General features: G+C 46.5%; 1 protein-coding gene and 1 non-coding gene across 3 annotated transcripts in view; both read right to left on the bottom strand.

Annotated features, from left to right (window-relative positions):
• Positions 1–6,529: 6,529 nt before the first annotated feature.
• Positions 6,530–6,693, bottom strand: LOC127484554 (U1 spliceosomal RNA). Its single transcript, XR_007911617.1, has one exon. It is a non-coding gene; the product is annotated as a U1 spliceosomal RNA (small nuclear RNA).
• Positions 6,694–9,112: 2,419 nt separating this feature from the next.
• AKAP10 (A-kinase anchoring protein 10) overlaps positions 9,113–19,230 on the bottom strand; it is a 91,324-nt gene continuing 81,206 nt past the window's right edge. For both annotated transcript variants that reach the window (XM_008270672.4, XM_008270671.4), the window contains exon 15: positions 9,113–16,212. In XM_008270672.4, coding sequence (XP_008268894.2) covers positions 16,207–16,212 — 6 coding nt within the window. In that variant the 3' untranslated portion in view covers positions 9,113–16,206. The remainder of the gene's footprint in view (positions 16,213–19,230) is intronic.

The raw sequence follows: 19,230 nt of genomic DNA, 5'->3' as shown, positions 1-19,230 counted from the left end.
TTGTTAACATGAGTCTCTTGGGAGAAGAGGAAGGGAGAGGTCAGCAAAAATAGAAGAAAAATAAACAAACCAAAAAAAAAAGAGTGTGAAATTCCAGCAAGTATATTACAATAGCATTGGTACCTTTTTTTGGAAAAGCCACACAAATGTTTAGCTAAATACATTTAAAAACAGTGACACACACACAAAAAAAACAGGCACTCAGACCCGCTCTCAGCATCCCTCTTACTTTCTAAAACCGTGAGCAGATCTGGCTAGGAGCCATGAGTTTCTTGGCCAACACCGGATGGCTCTCTGTGTGTTCAAATTTTCCTACGATGAATTGTTATTGCTTTTATTGTAAGCACAGATAATATTAAAACAAACAAACAAACAAAAACCAGGAAAGGTTTCTTAAAATCCTACCAGGAGACGCTTCAATGGGCTTCTGCGGCTTTACAAGGTCTAGTTCGGTGCTTCTAAAGCCCAGCACTCCCTCTTCCGGACTCTCTGGTCTCAACCCCTCTTGTCGCTTTATCCCTACTGATGACTCCAAAACCTCTCTCTTGTTCAGCTACTAAACGCTCACTGAATGAAGAAATGATGTGTCCCCTCGCTACCTTCTCAGTTTCATCTTCTTCCTCCCTCTGCTCAATCCCGACCTTCCCGCCTTGTCGGGTTACTGCGGGATGCTGTCGCTGGGTAGAAGCTCTCTTCCTGTTCTCCTGTCCACCTGACTCGTTTTCCACATTTGCCCAGAGCCCTCTTTGATCTCCTTTGATTCCACACGGATCTGATCAGTTGCTTCCAGTTTTTGTTCTGCATTGAACAAGTTGTCTTGGCTTGTGGGAAGCGCCCGTTGCTAAGACAGTACAGAGCTGCTTCAGACACCGTCCTTGAGACCAGGAATTTGTTGTTCAGTGAGGGAAAGAGCAGCGGAAACAGGGCAGAGTGATCCGGTCAAGCAAGAGACAAGATTTATTGACTCAACAAATGCAGCCTTTACTCTGGAACCAGGCATTTTCCGAGGCTTGGGACCAGAATACATAAATGAAGCAGACACAAATCCTTGTCTTCATAGAGCTTACCTTACAGCCCGAGGAGAAGGTGCTGAGCAGACACATGGGGACAATCATGAGAAGGAGGTGAGCGAGCGAGCCACGTGCGTGGGAGGGGCTTGCAGGGAGACGCCCCACGTATAGGCAAGCGCCCTAACGCCAGATACAAGTTATTAACTGTGGGGAGAGACTGGGAGGGCTGGACAATCGGGGACACCTTTGTAGAGAAGACGCTGAAGTTGGGCTTTTGAGAATGAGCATGGCATGGCAGGTGGCAGGATTACAAAAGATTCCGTAAAATCTCAGTGAAGTGAAGGGGTCTGGTGTGTTTGGGAAACGATTATTACACAGAATGTGCAGTTCTCAATTCAAGACAGGTGAAGATCAGCTTAGGGAAAAACAAAGCAACAAGGAACTGGAGGTTTTGTTTTTTTTTTTTATTGATTTGAAAGTCAGAGTTACACGGAGACAGAAGGAAAGGCAAGGCAGAGAGAGAGAGAGCGAGAGCGAGAGCGAGAGAGCTTCCATCCGCTGGTTCACTCCCCAAATGGCCACTATGGCCGGAGCTGTGCTGATCCAAAGCCAGGAGCCAGGAGCTTTTTCCTGGTCTCCCACATGGGTGCAGGGGCCCAAGCACTTGGGTCATCTTGTACTGTTTTTCCAGGCCATAGCAGAGAGCTGGATCAGAAGTGGAGCAGCTGGGACTTGAACCGGTGTTGCAGGTGGTAGCTTTACCCTCTACTCCCAGCGCCGGCCCCAGGAACTGGAGTTATTAGGAGGAGGAGCCCTGTCTCCAAATCCAGGGTCTGGTGATGCCACAAGAATCCCAGGGAATGAAAGCAACAAATCCACCACCTCCCTCTCCCAAGTAACTTTGATTTTTTTTTGGTAAGATTTATTTATTTATTTGGAAAGCAAAGTGATGGCAGTGGGGAGAGGGATCTTCCACCCACTGATTGACTCCCCAAATGCCTGTAACAGCCAGGCCTGGGCCAAGCCAAAGCCAGGAGCTAGGAACTCCATCTGATTCTCCCACATGAATGGTGGCAGAGACCTGAGCATTTGGGCCATCAACATCTGCTGCCTCCCAGGTCCATTAGCAGGAAGCTGGATCGGAAGTGCAGAGTAGCCAGGACTTGAACCAGGCACTCCAGTGTAGGATGCGGGCATCCCAATCAGTGGCTTAACTTGCTGCACCCCAACGCTGGCCGCACTTTGATTTTCAAACCACCTTCTGATTGACCAACCAAATGCCAGGAAGTTGCAGTCCTTAAGGGCTGCTCATCACGGCTCCAGCGGTGAGGTGACTGCTCTGTCCCTGACCCCTGCCACACGGGACAGCTCTGGGCCATATAATATAAATTTTTTTTTTGACAGGCAGAGTGGACAGTGAGAGAGAGACAGAGAGAAAGGTCTTCCTTTGCCGTTGGTTCACCCTCCAATGGCCGCCACGGCCAGTACGCTGCGGCCAGCGCACTGCACTGATCCGATGGCAGGAGCCAGGTGTTTCTCCTGGTCTCCCATGGGGTGCAGGGCCCAAGAACTTGGGCCATCCTCCACTGCACTCCCTGGCCACAGCAGAGAGCTGGCCTGGAAGAGGGGCAAGCGGGACAGAATCTGGCGCCCCGACCAGGACTAGAACCTGGTGTGCTGGCGCCACAAGGCAGAGGATTAGCCTAGTGAGCTGCGGTGCCGGCGGGCCATATAATATATAGCTTACAGCCTGCCAAGGAGAGACTTAGACTGCACTGTCACACCCGCCAAATGGCTAAAGACACTGACCCCACCAAGTGTTGATGCAAGGCAGAGCAGAGAACCCTCACACTGCAGTGTTGTGGTATAAATTGGTACAAACACTTAAAAAAAAAAAAAAACAGCACTTAGTATCTTGTCAATGTCAAGTATGTCATCTGTGATGCTGGCTTCCCATATGGGCACCAGTTCCTGTCCCAGCTGCTCTACCTCCGATCCAGCTCCCTGCTAATGCGCCTGGGAAGGCAGCAGAAGATGGCCCAAGTGTTTGGGCTCCTGCCACCTATGTAGGAGACCTGGATGAAGGTCCTGGCTCCAGCTTGGCTCAGCACTGGCCATTGTGACCATCTGGGGAGTGAACTAGCAGATGGAAGATCTCTGTCCCATTTTTAAAATATTTAATCTAATCTTTTGGTTTTGGTGTTGTTGTTTGTTAAGGAAGTCATGACACTATTCCCTTTGGGGGTAGTAACTGGCTAGGGGCATGAGGAGGAAATAGAGTTTCCCGGTGTGTGAATCCAGCTCACCAGAGCACTGGCATCCCCTACCCCCAGCCTTGCTTTAATACAAGGAATTACAGGGGCCAGTATTGTGGCACAGAGGGGAAAGCTACTACTTGGGACACCTGTGTCCCATATCAGAGTGCCAATTCGAGTCCTGGCTACTTGGCTTCTGACCCAGTTTTCTGCTAACGTGCCTGGGAAGGCAGTGGAAGATGGCCTACGTATTTGGGACACTGCCACCCACATGGGAGACCTGAATGGAGTTCCTGGCTCCTGGCTTTAGCCTGGCCCAGCTCTGGCTGCTGTGGCCATTTGGGGAGTGAACCAGCTGATGGAAGATGTTTTTCCCTTTCTATTGCTCTGCCTTTCAAATAAATAAATCTTAAAGGAGGGAGGGAGGAAGGGAGGGAGGGAGACAGAGAGGGAAACTATATCAATCTCTTTTCATTTCTTCATTACACTTAATGTAATAAGGTCACTTAAGACGTACTTACTGACTGTCCGTGCCAATGAAATTCACCAGACCTGTAAGAAGCATGGTGGGCACCAAAGTGACACAGTACGAGAAAGACAAAGCGTCTCCGCATGCCCAGGGAAAGTGGCATTATGAGGGGAGGCAGAGTGGCTATGGCAGGCAGACTAAGCGGATTTTCCAGAAAAAGGCTAAAGCTCCAAAGAAGATTGTGCTGAGGCGTGAACGCATGGAGTCTGCCTCCGGATCTAACAGAATGCTGGCTATTAAGAGATGCAAACGTTTCCAACTGGGAGGAGATAAGACAAGGGCTCAAGAGATCCAGTTCGAAGCTTCATCTTCTTTCATTATAGAGACAATAAAGTCGTAATATTCCTGCTTAAAAAATGAATATACTATGTAGAGAATGTCTCCTAATATTAACAATACTGCTCATGGTGTTGAGTCCAGAATCCTTGTAATAATGTCAAGGACTCTTTAAAAAACATATTTAACATCTTTATTATCAAATAATTTATTGGGATTGGTGTTTTACTTAATTTTTGCTCATCTTCACTCATTGAGTTCCTAAATCATTTGGACAAGTCTCAAAATTTTGCAAGTGGAAAGATTTAAAAAGCTTACTATAATTTTCAATTTGTCATTAAATAAACTTACTTTCATATAATTAGACAACTTAAAATTTTCTCTTGGAATTGTTTTTTCTCACAACATATCTCTTCATTCTTATTTTTAAAGATTGAAAGGGCTTCTTATAAAAGATTTATATTTGAAATTCAGAGAGTTTGACATATATTTGAAACTATATTTTCAAATATATTTGAAATAAGAGAGAGAAAATCTTTCATCCACTGGTTCACTCCTCATATGGCTGCAAAAGCTAGGGTTCGGCTAGGCTGAATGAAGCCAGGAGACAGGAACTCCATCCAGGTCTTTTTTTATTTTTATTTTTTATTTTTTTGACAGGCAGAGTTAGACAGTGAGAGAGAGACAGAGAGAAAGGTCTTCCTTTTTTCCGTTGGTTTTTCCCCTAAGTGGCCGCTACGGCCGGCGCATTGTGGCCAGCGTGCTGCGCCCATCCGAAGCCAGGAGCCAGGTGCTTCTCCTGGTCTCCCGTGGGGTGCAGGGCCCAAGCACGTGGGCCATCCTCCACTGCCTTCCCGGGCCACAGCAGAGCGGACTGGAAGAGGAGCAACCGGAACAGAACCCGGCTCCCCGACCGGGACTAGAACCTGGGGAGCTGGTGCCGCAGGCGGAGGATTAGCTAGTGACCACCGGCCCCATCCAGGCCTTACACATGGGTGGGAGGAACTCAAGTTTTGGCCATCAGACACTGCTTCCTAGGCTCATTAGCAAGAAGCTGGGTCAGAAGCCGAGCAGCTGGGACTCAAATTGGCACTCAGATACGGGATGCACCACCACGCTGGTCCAACTTCATTTCTCTTTTGTCCATTCCTTTCCCATACTGTTCCTTAGTTTTGTGTTCACTTTTTAAAAAAGATTGTTTTTATTTATTCTCATCCAACTTGAAAAAGAGAGAGGGCAAGTGAGTATGTGTTTCCATCTGCTTGTTCTCTCCCCAAATGCTCATAACAGCCAGGACTGGGCAAGGCCAAAACTAGGAGCCTACAACTCCATCCAGATCTCCCACGTAGGTGGCAGGGGCCAAAATACTTGGAGCTGTCATCTCCTGCCTCCCAGGGTGCATTAGCAGGAAGCTGGATCAGCAGCAGAGTAGCTGGGAATCAGATCAGCACTCTGATAGGGGTCTTGGCATCTGAAGAGGCAGCTTCACCCACTGTGCCACAACGCTGGCCTGTGTTTCAGCATTTTTGTCATTTCCTTAATTAATCTGGCAGTTCTTAAATATTTAGTCTGAAGACTCCTGACATATTTACTGTATTTAGAACTAAGGAATTTAAATTATATTTATTTTTATTTATGAGCAACACTATGCCCATTATAAATCAGCACATAAAACACACAATGAAAAAATTGATATTTTCCAAACCAAATTTTGAGAAAAGTGGATAACTGGATTTTCTTTATCTTTTTTTGCATTCGATCTGTGGTATTTGCTATTAGAGTAGAAGAAAATCTGGCCAAACTGATAACGTAGTTGGAAAGGGGAGGAGTAACTCAATAGATTCTTCAGGATTGATGGATATTCATGATACTGGATCAGAATTTGACTAGTGGGTGTTTTTTTTTTAAAAGATTGATTTATTTGAAATAAAGAGTTACACAGAGAGAGAAGGAGAGGCAGAGAGAGAGAGAGAGAGAGAGAGTGTGTGTCTTCCATCCGCTGGCTCATTCCCTAGTTGGCTGCAACAGCAGGAGCTGCGCTGATTTGAAGCCAGGAGCCAGGAGCTTTGTCTGGGTCTCCCAAGCAGAACCAGGGGCCCAAGGACTTGGGCCATCTTCCACTGCTTTCCCAGGCCATAGCAGAGAGCAGGATGGGAAGTGGAGCAGCCGGGACTCGAACCGGCACCCTTATGGGATGCCAGCACTTCAGGCGGCGGCTTTACCTGCTAAACCATAGCACCGGCCCCAAGTGGGTGTTTCTTAAAGACTAGTTACAATATAGAATCTAGGTCATATCAATGAACTTTGCATATTCTATCAAAATTATTGATTACATCTTGCACTTTCAATGGATCCTTTTTACCAATGCACGGTTTTGTACACCATGCTTTGGTCATTTGAAAACACTGGCTCACTGAGTTACGCAGATCTTCCAAATGTATTACAAATTTTTTTTAATTAGGGGAAGAGTGTGAATGCAGTTCCCCACTACCACAAATTATGCAGTCGAGTTTCCCACATTTGGGGAAACTGCAGGGGTCAGCACATCTGGAGGGCAATGGCTAAGCCTCGCCCTGGGAAAACCACCTTCATGATCATGGTATCTCCCCTGCCAGGTAAGTATTACACATATCTTAAATGACATTTGCTACCTACATCTCACCTGAACTAATAGGCATTGGGAAATTATCAAGCTCATAGCGGCAAATACCCCTCTGCCAAAATCAGTTAGTTCTTGAAGACTCAAATTTTGTCCTTGGCAGTAAGTTATGTCAATATTCTTTTCCTTGATATGACAGGCTCACTTAATTCATGTTCAAGAAAATGTCTTTTAAATATCAAGTATAAGTAGTTTTGTCAACTGTTCTTTCAAGGAAAAATGATGGTCCATGAAAATGATGGCCAAGTCTGCTCAAGACTTGACAACAGCACACGTGCTTTTCCTGGAGACAAAGATCCTACTTGGGTATGTGGCAGAGCTTTCCGTGGGGGCAGACGTTTGGCCTAGGGCTAAGAGGCCTACATCCACATCACGCTAGCTCCTGCGAGGTAGCAGTGATGGCTCAAGGAAGCTGGGTTCCTGCAACCCATGTGGGAGACCTGGATGGTACTTCCAGCTCCTGGCTTCAGCCTGGTCCAGCCCTGGTTGTTGCAGAAATTTGGGAAGTAATCAATAGTTAGGAGTGTTCTCTAAAATTAAAAAAATATTTTTTTTAATTTATTTGAAAGGCACAGAGGGAGAATGAATGAATGAACAAATTTTCCATCTGCTGGTTCAGTCCCCAAATGGCCAGGCTGAAGCCAAGACCAAGGAACTCCATCTGGGTCTCCTATACGGGTGGCAGGAGCCCAAGTCCTCTGGTCATCACTCACTGCTCCTAAAGGCACACGAGCAGGAAGCTGGCTTGGAAGTAGACTTTCCATTGACTCACACACAGTAAAAATCCACACTATGGGGTCGAGATGTAGAATGAGTGATTGTTACTGCTTCATCAAGGACATTCCTATGGGAAACTAGCTTTCCTCTTTCCAGTAGGTGGTGGTGAAGAATATGATTGGTAGTTTAGTGTCACTGTCCAGATTCCTGCTAAGGTGACGGAAGTCTCACCCACTCCGGCTTTTGCACTGTCAGTGCCAACAGTCACATGGTGACCATGGCAACCCACATCTTAGTGTTAAGAAGGTAACTTTGATCTTGTAGACCTCTACAAAAGGTCTTGGGGACCCCTGAGCACCAGAAAATGATACCCTGTGAACTACTGGGCTAGCCCAGGGACAGCTCAGGATGAGCCTCTTGCTAAGAGCAGAAAAGTATCTTTCTGCCCTGAGCTACAGGCAGGCTTAGTTCAGAGGCTGGGCAGATGCACTCAGAAAGATGAGCACTCTCCACTTAAAGCACACTTCTGTTTATTCTAGCAGTTTTCTGGGTCATATTCCCTGGAGGTCAAACTCAGGCCGTTCCTGAGAAAACTCATTCCCATCTGATGGGGCAGACAGGGCCAGAACAGACTTCCAATGAGGTCAAACTGGACACTGTTTGGGGAAGTCACCAGGGAAAGTCAGCCAGAGAGGGCGTCAGGGGAGACCTTGGCAGGAGATGGCAGAAGTGAGCTAGTTTTCAAAGATAAGCAAAACTTCTTTATACACAGTGAAGGGCGAGGGCACTGTAAATTTTCTTCAAAGATTTGTTGACATATTCAAAAGGCAGAGTGATACACATGGCCACGGAGGAGGGGGGAGACCAGGGGAGAGAAACATCTTCCATCTGTTGGTTCAGTCACCAAATGCCCATAACAGCCAGCGCTGGGCCAGGCAGAAGCAAAAAGCCAGAACTCCACCTGGTCTCCTACAAGGGTGTCGGGGGCCCACAGACTTGGGTCATCTTCTGCTGCTTTCCCAGGTGCATTAACCAGGAGCTAGATCAGAAGTAGAACTACCAGGACTGAAAATGGCACTCCAATATGGGATGCCTGTATTGCAAGCAGTGGTTTAACCCTCTGTGATACAAAGCTGGCCCCTAATCAATGTAAAGAGCTTTATTAATTTCAAAGGGAGAGATACCACCATTATCTCTTGGTCTCTCAACTAAAAATGCCCAAAAAGGCAGAGGCTGGGTGGCTCTGAAAAGCCAGAAAATGGGTACACCTTCTGATTTTCCCACCTGGGTGGCGACTCAATTACTTAAGCCATCATTGCCTGCCTCCCAGAGTCTGCATGAGTGGGAGCTGGAGTCAGAAGCCAGAAGAATTCTAACTCCGGCACACTGATGTGGGACAGGCATCCTAACTGGCAGCTTACCCAGTAGGACAAATGTCCACCCTGGAGAGGTCATTTTATAGTATGTTCACCTTGACTCTAAGAATTAAAAACCCGTGGAGGAAAGAGCAGGAGATGTGTAATTCAGGGTCTGAATTTGGAATCTGTTTGGCAGGTGACAAGCAGCAAATCCATATTTTATCACTATGGAAGAAATTAAAAAAAAAATTCAAGGTCTCAGTCTGAGTGCTTAAGCATTCAGGAATGTCAATGAAGTAAGTCAGATGTCATTATAGTATCTAATTTATTAATTTAGTTACACATGCTTATTTAAAATAACATTATATACAATAATACATTAATACAAAATATTGCTTTTTCCCCATTCTCATATTTCAAATAACAATCTGATTCAAATTCTCTACAAGAATCTTGGATATCAATGTCTTCATGATACCTATAGCCAGTGTCTCGGACGTGCACCTCGTCTCTCGTGTCTAAGGTGTTTGATTGCAGCACTTTGAAGACACACATCTGACACTCTCATTGGAGAGTTTCATGCAAATCACCCCCTTAGGACTGTCATCCCCCCACCCCCAAGTTATAGGCTGATGTCTGTAGTCCTTGCACCAGAACTGCTCACTTAACTGCTTTTGAAATTGCTCTCTGAAAAGCTGGTTTACAAAACTAGACCCTTGTAATGGTGAAGGAGTATCTTCCTGGAATGAGTAAGTTCCTTCCCTCCCTTCTTTCAACCCACTCCCACAGGAGGAATCTCTGACCATTCAGACTTGCCCCATCTGAGGTTGCTGTGGGCTAACACGTGTGAGAAGAAACCAGAGGTAGAGCAGTTGCGGCAGATGACCGAGTTTGGTTACGGGTGGAGTAAAACACCATCCTCAATATTTTCCCATTCTTGAGAAAAGAACAGGTAAAGAACCACAGGCCACAGGTTGCTGGGCCGATGGTCACCATGGCCAGTGCCGCTTCCGGGGGCGGAACAAAGGCATGGAGAAAGGAGTGGTGTATCACAGACTTGGAGAGCAAGCCAGGGGCCGCCTGCAGCCAGATGGCGGAGGACTGGCTCCCAGGTGGTCAAGGGTTTCAGTGAGGAGTCTGAGCAAAACTGTGGTGGCAGCACCGGCCAGGAGCAGGTGCTGGTGGACAACCTGGACACGGAGTCCTGCTCCAGCTGGGGAGGGGGTTAAGAGTGGCCTGGATATGTAGTTAGGACTGTGAAATAGCGGCACCTTGAGGGAGAGGAGACGTGTAGGATAGGCAGAAAGACTGAGATGACCAGGGAGTGTAAGTCATAGGGGATGAGGGTGTCCACCTAAATCCCCCCCGGAAGCTTCCTTACCCTTACAGCGCTCACCCCACTTGTAATTCCTCGCTTCCTAGACCACAGGGAGGGCGGGCAGTCTGTCTGTCCTGGGTATGACTGTGTCCTCAGCACCTAGCATAGTCACATTAACAGGCCATCAGGAAACGCATGCTGGAGAACAAATGGTCAGGAGGGAGATTCGGCAAATGAGAAAGAAAGGAAGAAATGAGGTACCAGGAAAGTCATGGTCAGGATCCTGGAGGGTAACTGGCAGCAAGGAGCTGGGAGGTAAGCTGGAAGGACATGAACGAGGCAGGATTAGTGCAAAACGGTCCATGGGGACTTAGGTGTGATTCCCAACAGTGCAAAGTCTCAGACCTAGGGGACTGTCAGGCTCCCCGTCCCCAGCAAAGGCACCGGGTCTGTGACTGCTGTGTGGTGGCCTCTGCTAAGCTCCACCCCAGTGAGGATGGCCTTGATGGCCTCAGCGCTGGCCAGGTTCTCATGATGAGACAGTGGGGTGGGGCTTGGGTGCTCTCAGCATTGATACACATTTGACTAACAAAGGACTCGTGTTGAGTGAATCATGGGTAATGCGCCTCAAACTATACTTCTATATAGCCAATAAATGGAAACGTTGATTTCCCGATTTGCTGGAAAGACTTTAAGGCAGTGATCCACAAAAGTGTCGACTCCAAAGCAGCATAATCATCTGTCCATCTGTGAAAAATGCAAATTCTCGGGCCCTAACCCAAACCTAGTAAGTCAGAAACTCGGGTTAGGCCCAGCACTCTACGTTTTAAGAAGTCTCTGGGGGATCCTGATGCGGGTGCAAGTTTAAGAACTACTGCTTTAAGGTAACGGATGGAATGTTTTTCATTTTAAAGCCACCAGTTTTCTTAAGCCTTCAGCATCTGCCATACTAGCCTGTGGCGAGTACGAATGAGCTGCAAAACGAGACAAGAGCAAACAACTACTGTCCTCATTTCTAAGGGAAAAACAAGTACTTCCTTTGTAAGGCTGTGATAGTGCCTGGAACGAGCACATACTGGATTACGCTGGCCAGTCCTTACCATCATTTAAGTAGAACTCAGAGAGCCATGGGGGTTGGGGCTGATCCTCTGGCGTCCTCTAAGCCTTACCCTGTTCACAGAGAAGCTCATCCTGACCATCTCAGAGAGCAGGCTTTTTGCTAACCAGGTGCCCAACCCCAGGTTAAGTGCCTACACCTGGTCTGCAGCAAACGAATGGAAGAATACAGCATCTGAGGCCGGCGCCGCGGCTCACTAGGCTAATCCTCCGCCTGTGGCGCTGGCACCCCGGGTTCTGGTCCCGGTCGGGGCGCCAGATTCTGTCCCGGTTGCCCCTCTTCCAGGCCAGCTCTCTGCTATGGCCAGGGAGTGTAGTGGAGGATGGCCCAAGTGCTTGGGCCCTGCACCCCATGGGAGACCAGGAGAAGTACCTGGCTCCCGCCATCGGATCAGTGCAGTGCACCGGCCATTGGAGGGTGAACCAACGGCAAAAGGAAGACCTTTCTCTCTGTCTCTCTCTCTCACTGTCCACTCTGCCTGTAAATAAAATAAAATAAAATAAAATGCTTTAAAAAAAATACAGCATCTGGTCCTCACAGGGCATGGGGCTGAGAGGGTATCGCGGCCTTTTCCCTCCCTAAGCTGTAGCTCTCCTTGGGGTGGTCCAAGGGGAGACCCAGTGATTTCTTTTGAGGAATAAAGGAAGTTAAACCTGGGCTCAAAAAGTCAGCTTGAGTCCAAAGTAACAACATATATTCTAGACGCAACTTCCACCGCCTCCTCAGTAGAAAGCAAGCTCTGTGGGGCTTCCAAGTTTGTTTACTTTGTTCCTGTGCCCTTGCACTGTAAACAGTGCCCAGCTTTGTTATAACAGAGTAAACATTCACTACATCAGTTGTTCTGTAATTAGAAGGAACAAAGGTTGCTGTTGGCCACGGGAAACTAACACCTGGGTGCTTTTGTTGGGCTCTGGGGAGCTGGTGAGGCTGGGGTCCAGACTTAAGAGCTGCCCTTAGTCCGAAGCCCTAAGTCCTGGCGAGGTGCTTCTTCAAGTCAGAGCCTCCTCCACAGGTACGGTATGTGAGATCCTTCCCATGATTCAGGCAGAGGCTGGCTTGGAATCACTCAGGGATGAGACTGAAGAAGGCACCTTTAAGGCAAGAGACTGGAAATCTGAGGCTGGGAGAAACGCCACAGCTGTCACAGCCTTCGTCTCTCATGGACTCCCTGGCAAATCCTGGTTCCCTGGGAGGTGAAGTCAAGTCTGCTCTTCCTAGGCTCCTTGCCTACTGTTCCAGCCTGTGCTTACAAGGGCTACTCAGGGGACACTAAAGGGCTCAGTCCTGCAGTGCCTCATGGGGTGCTAGGAGGTGGTGGATGCGCTATCACCCTTAGGCGAGAGGCCTAAGGATTCCAGGTGAGGTCTGTGGCATCCTAAATGTGCCACAGTAGGCAGTACCAAAGGAACACCTTGCCTGTGTGCCAAACTGGGCAGAAATCCTACATGGTCACGAATGACCCCGAGGCCTGTCCCGGAGGCAGAGCCCCATCCTCCCTGCTCCAAGCCACTCCCGATTCTGCCCACGCAGGGGACGGCTCCCTCAGGGCTCACAATGACCACCTGTAAGGGGATCAGAGGGCAGCTACTACTGCGGCTGCTGATGCTGTCGCCTCACAGGGTTTACTGGTGCCCACTTTCCCTTTGTGCCTCCAGCCAAATGCCAGAGACCTTGCCGCATCCATAGAAGTGGTCAGCATTTACAAACTTTGTAATCATTACCCCCTTCCTCTATGTTAAGCTTGTGTCGGGCACTCATTACCTGGAACACCCTGTGTTTCCAGGTTTAGCAGAGTTGCTGAGAGTGGAGAAGGAAGTCGGGAGACAGGAAGACAACCCCTGTCCTGAGTCCTAGTGGTCACCGCCCCACAGGATGTTGGCACCTACCCTGTCCCTTCCTCACTCCTCACTGTAAGGAAGAGTGAGTGTCTTTCATTTACATTAGATTAGGATTCCGTTTTGAGAAAAAAACACAAGATGATCAGGGAAAGTTTACAAAAGGGAAATGCTCCAGAATTCAGCAGTGCTTTGCAGACATGCTGAGTACACAGGGTCACCAGGAATCAGAGCCATGGTCCTTTTATTACGGCCTCTTGGCTGCATGCAGTAGAAACTCAATTCAGACTGATTCTGAAAAAACTCAAAATTCATTCTAAGCACACCTGAGGGATTAATGGAGTCCAAGTAAGGGTGCAGGGCCACATGCAGTCCTCAGGGTTGCCAAGGCAGCTGCTCTCGCAGGCCTGTCCGCACATGCAGGCTCCTGCCTGGGTAAGTGACCCTCCAAGCCACTACCCCAGAGGGCGACTGCTATCTCTCCTTATCCAAGCGAAACTCCCAAAATAAAGAATTAGGCTCGTTTGGGTCAGAGTTCAACCCTGAGTCAGCTGGTTATGTGGGGACAAGGAGGAAACGGTGGGAGAGCAAAGTCTTCCTCCAGAATCGTGGCCCCTACTCCTGTGCCAGTGTAGGTGGGGGCCAGGAGGGGTTACTGTGAGACAGTCAGGTCCCCAGACAGCACCACTAGAGGTCAGCTGCTGCGTCCATCAGGGTCTTAGCTCTCAACACTTACATAAAACAACAAAAAAGTCTGTAACTTTGTAAACTCAGAGTGACCGTCCCCTCCAGATTCCTACCGAACCAGTTAAAGCGCCAGTACTGTAAAATGCTTACAATTCAGAAAGCTCTACACAATACTAAAACTCACGTAGATAAAGTTACAAAAAGTTGCTCCCTGTTTTATTGCTCTTCACTGGATTTGGTTTGACATTTGCTTTTTACTTTCACCAATCTTACAGAAGTTATTTAGACACAAAGTTACCAGAGGTATCACTTTCTCACTGGCATCTTTTCTTTTTAAACAATTTGTGTTTGATGTCAATGACATGATAAAGGTGAAGCTTATTCCTTGAACCTATAAAAACCCTGCCAGGGAATCATATTCTCCAGATGCCCTGAACAGAGCCTGGGACACAAAGGGTGCTCAATGTCAGGTGAACCCAATTCCAACTTCTGCATCTCACCACAGAGGTGGGTTGGGGGGTGGAGCAGAAAAAAGGTAACGAAACCTCCAACTTGCTCTTCCCTCCACCACAGGCTTACAGCTACTGGGATCTCCCGCACAGAAGCACAAAACGTATACCAAGAAACCATCAGAAATGATCTCACTGAACGCATCAGCTTAAAGAGCCTAGAATCTTCCAGAAATTGTTACTCCACAACATGCAGAGGCAGCCAGAGTTACCCCAAACCAGTTTATTCTATGACCTTTGTATTGCTTTTCCATCATAGATTGAAACAAGGTGAGATAGATGAAAATATTCTTGTTAAAAAGAACAAAATAAGTTAATCACAGCATATATCCTTAATAAAAACCTCAGGTCTATGCCATACAGTGCAAACACAAGGCTAAGTCCAGTAGTGGCTCAAGTTCAGGGGTTTTGTAAAGCAAATGGAATTATTTGGAAGGATTAAGATATTCAACAGAAGAGCCATAAATGCCCTGAAAGCAGAAAGCTGACACGATTTTAAATATAATTCATATATATATTTTTTAAAATCAAACACAATTAAATAGAATATGGTTTACGTACATGAATACTTCGCTTTAGAACAACAACAGGTGGTACACAGTACCAAAAACTTACACACGGCCTTTTCGCCTCTTCTGCTGATGAAACAGGGCGCCTCTATACAATCAACTAATGCAATGGAATAAATTCTTTGTTCATTCAAGACTTTCTCAAGGACAGAAGTGATTGATAGTTATATATTTATATATATATAGTACATATATATATATAGTATTTTTTCTTTTTTGCAAAAGCAGTAACACCTAAGAGAACAAACTTTGCCTTCAAACAATTACGCACATCGAGGAGGCACTGGCACCACAGGGCCGGTGGAGTGTGCTTGCCAACTGGGCAGCCCTGCTGGCGGCTGTGGGGTCCCCACGAAAGAGCTGACTGAGCGCAAGAGCAGTGAGTGAGTCTACTTCTGTCCTGAAGACAGAAAGAAAAAAGGCCGCCAACTGTACACTTCCCAGCTCAGAGCAAAGAACAGGGGAGGCAAACCTAGGCGAGTTCCTCCCTCCCTCCAGCCCAACCTGTCCATCTTACTTAAAAAAAAAAAAAAAAAAAAAATGTACAATCTGGGAATAACCATTTTGTTCAAGACACTACAGAAGGAAAACTGGAGTGATCATTATTCATTCTTTTCACACATATGCTGAAAGGAAAGTTAAGTCACTGGAGCGCAGAATTCAAAGGAGCAAGTCTGGATGCTCACAGTGAACTAGCATCACGCTTTGTTAGCAGCAGAGACAACTGTAAGGACGCTGCAGCTCAGGAGCAATTAAGGTGTGTAAATTGTATACTGCCACCAACGGGAATGATGATGTCACTGAGACCTGACCCATGGCCTGTCAGTTTCCTTCTCAAGTAACGCCTCTGTGAAGGAAGACAGCACAGCTGAGTCCCCTCTCTGTTAGCACCGCACTGCCGCCCCTCCTGGCTCTCGGTGGGCTCACTCCTGTCTGTTTTAGGAGGACTACACACAGCACCTCTGGCACCTGCTCTGTGATGCTGCCAGAGATGGATCAGTGTGACAGCAACCCCAGGCTGATCTGCCTCCCAAGGCATGTGGTCCTTTGTCTATTCCAGGGGCTAAAACTCTCTCATAAATGGGTTATTGCCATGGAAAACTAAGAATTTTCTAGTAATGTAAACAATGCCACTTTGTATCTTTATGACTCTCACTGTGTGAACATCGTGTGCATCAAGTCTACATGTTACTCTGCGTTATGGTAGAAGTCTAGGATTGTCTCCCATTCTTTCTTGGAAACAACAGTGATAGATCAGTGAAAGGAAACATAGTGCTCTGTTTTCACTGGCTGTGTTGAAGATTCCAACCAAAGGAAAAAAGTTTTCTGTTTTCTCAAAAGTAGATTTCCTTTATCTCAGGCTTGAGTCATAGCTGGAAAAAAAAAAAAAAAAGGTAAGGCACATTGCTACAAGTGACCCATTATCATTAGCAGGTGTTACTATATACCACAGCTTATGACAGCTAGAACTGACAACCATCTTTTGAGGTAAAATACAATTATTATCTTCATTTTTTTAAAAAAAGATTTTATTTATTTATTTGAGAGGTATAATTACAGACAGTGAGAGGGAGACAATCTTCCGTCTGTTCGTTCACTCCCCAAATGGCCGCAATGGCCAGAGCTGCACCAATCCGAAGCCAGGAGCCAAGTGCTTCTTTCTGGTCTCCCATGTGGGTGCAGGGGCCCAAGGACTTGGGTCATCTTCCACTGCCTTCCCAGGCCACAGCAGAGAGCTGGGTTGGAAGAGAAGCAGCCGGGACTAGAACCAGCACTCACATGGGAGACCAGCAGCACCACAGGTGGAGGATTAACCTACTGGGCCACAGCTGGGGGGAGGGGGCATTATTTACAAATGAGTAAATGGAAGCTGAAAGAGGTTAAATAACTCACTCTGCATCACGCAACAAAGACCAGCATCCAGACTGTTTCACCATTACATTCTGGCAACAGATTTCGCAATGAAAAATATTCCCACTTATCTAAATATACAGACATTCATAAAAATATTGTTTGTGGAGTGTTTGGCATGGCAATTAAGACGCTGCTGGGGATATCTGCATCCCATTATCAGAGTGCCAGGGTTCAGGTGCTAGCCCCACTTCCAAGTCTAGCTTCCTGCCCTGGGAGGCAGCTGGTTGGAGTTCTAGGTTACGGGCTTGGCCTGGCCCAGACTCAGCTGTTTGGCATTTGAGGAGTCAATCAGTGGACTGAAGACCTGAACTCTCTCTCCATTTTGTACCTTTAAAATAAAATGAAAATAAATATTGCTTGTAACAGGGGAAACCTGAAACAGTCTTAATAATCATAATAATAATAATAATGTCATAACACAGAATATCCCCAAGAACTCTCATCACCAAGGCTCCCCAGACCAAGCTCAAGAGGACTGAAGAGAAAATAAACATCACAGAGGACATGGCCCACTGTTTGTAAAATGAGACTAGGCTCATGAAACAACTCAGGAAGTGCATGAGACAGCTCATGCTGAATGTCCAAGCACACTCTAGAGGCAACGTAGAGTTAACGGTTCCAGGCAGAGAGTCATCAACACAGGCTAGAAAGACTGAGTATTCCTGCAAGGGCCTACAGGCGCTTACAACCTTAAAACCATAGAATGAGAATTAGAAGGGGTCCTTCTGAGGTTTTCTGGTCCAATTTCTCTTACTCACTGAGGAGGAAATGAGGGACTGGAGAAGGAAAGCCATTTGCAGAAGTTGCACACATTGCCGAAAAATGGACCCAGCTAGTTCTGCTGGTTTTAATGCCCGAGGGACAGGCATCACAGACATCCTGACAAATCAGAGAGAAGGCCTGGCAAGCTCAAGAACCAAAATAGAGCAAAACACATCTGCCTATCTCCAAAATGAAAAGCACATGGTAATAAAATCTGAATATGTAACTCAAACGAGAAGTCTGAATTTTAAACATCTGCTTTCCAAAATGGTTTCTAAAGAACATAATCTTATTGTCAAACATTTGATCACCACCATGATTATGGAGAATCACAAAAATAACCACCCTGTGTTTTTTTTTTAAACACCTTTAGCTTGCTCCTTGCTATTTTAGTTTGACTGAGCCAGAAGATATATATAGATAAAAGTATCACCCTTTCACAGAAAAGAGGATAGAGTCTGCAAAAGTGAACAGGGCTTTGGAATGAATCAGCACAATGAAAAGTTACACCACACTGTGATAATGTCAGCTCTTACAGTAAAACGTTGTCTGGAAAGTTGGAAAGCAATGGGTGATGATGAATCCAAACCAAACTAAAGCCCTCAAAAGTACTGCTAGTTCCATGTCATCTGATCATACTTTCCTCCGATTCCTGATTTTTGGTTAACGTAAGTGACAGAGGAGTAGTTTCATGTCTGCATGAAGAACATGAGCAGAAATTCTGTCACATTAAGTCCTCAGGTAACAAAGTAAAAGTGCTGAAGGAACTGAGAATGTCTCATTTGAAGAAAAGACGGAAGGGGGACTAGGTGATTGTCTTCAATTTTCTGAAAGCTATTTGTGTAGTTTCATGGGCAAGATGAGAACTAGTGGCGAATCTACAGAGAAGGCAAGTCTGGATTTCCTAATTTCTGAATCAGAGCTATCTGCCCTCCAGGGAGAACTGGTGGACTGATCACACTCATTCAGTTCATTCCTTCTTACACTGGCACCACGTTTTTCTCTGTAAACACAAACTCACATGAGTGGACAAAAGGGTGGAAGTGGCAACATTCTGGAAGCTGGAAGTGAATGGACAAGTGTTAAATCATGTAGTGGACCCAGATACGCAACCCAACACTGAAGTAGAGGAGCTGAGCAGTAACCTGGTTCACACTGTCAAAAATTGGCGGCAATATACCTCGGTGAGGTGAATGAGGGTGCATGCAAACATGAAGACTTGTCAAAAGCCCAAGGCAGAAGCAGGCAGATCTGACAGTGATGGTTCTGAAGCTCTCATTAGCCATACTGTGTGATTGCTTCTGCCCAAAACTCAACCTCAGCACAAAAATCTGACATCTACCTCTGAGTAGAATAAAACAGTGTCTCTGGCCTAAAATATGCTAGCTATGCCTGCGGATAAGGAAGCTGCACTGAAAATGGGGTGGAGGGGATTAAGGAGGGATTGGCTATAATATATGTGTAATAATACAGAGCCCCTCTAGCTTTGTCCTTTCTTGGCTAATAAGAAACGGGCAGCTTGGCAAGAATCTTCTAGGTAGGAATCTGGTCTCTGGAGAACATACCAGTCCAAGAACTTAACAATTCTGACACCAGATTCCCCAAGGAAATGCCTGGCTAGTTTATGTTTAACTTTATGAGATACTGTCAAACTGTTTTGGAAAGTGGCTCTATCATTTTGCATTCCCAGCAGTAAAATATCACACGTTAAGCTA

Source organism: Oryctolagus cuniculus, chromosome 17 (assembly GCF_964237555.1).
Source record: "Oryctolagus cuniculus chromosome 17, mOryCun1.1, whole genome shotgun sequence".
Classification (NCBI taxonomy): domain Eukaryota; kingdom Metazoa; phylum Chordata; class Mammalia; order Lagomorpha; family Leporidae; genus Oryctolagus; species Oryctolagus cuniculus.
The sequence above is the reverse complement of the archived record's forward strand: the minus strand, read 5'-3'. Positions and strand labels throughout refer to the sequence as shown.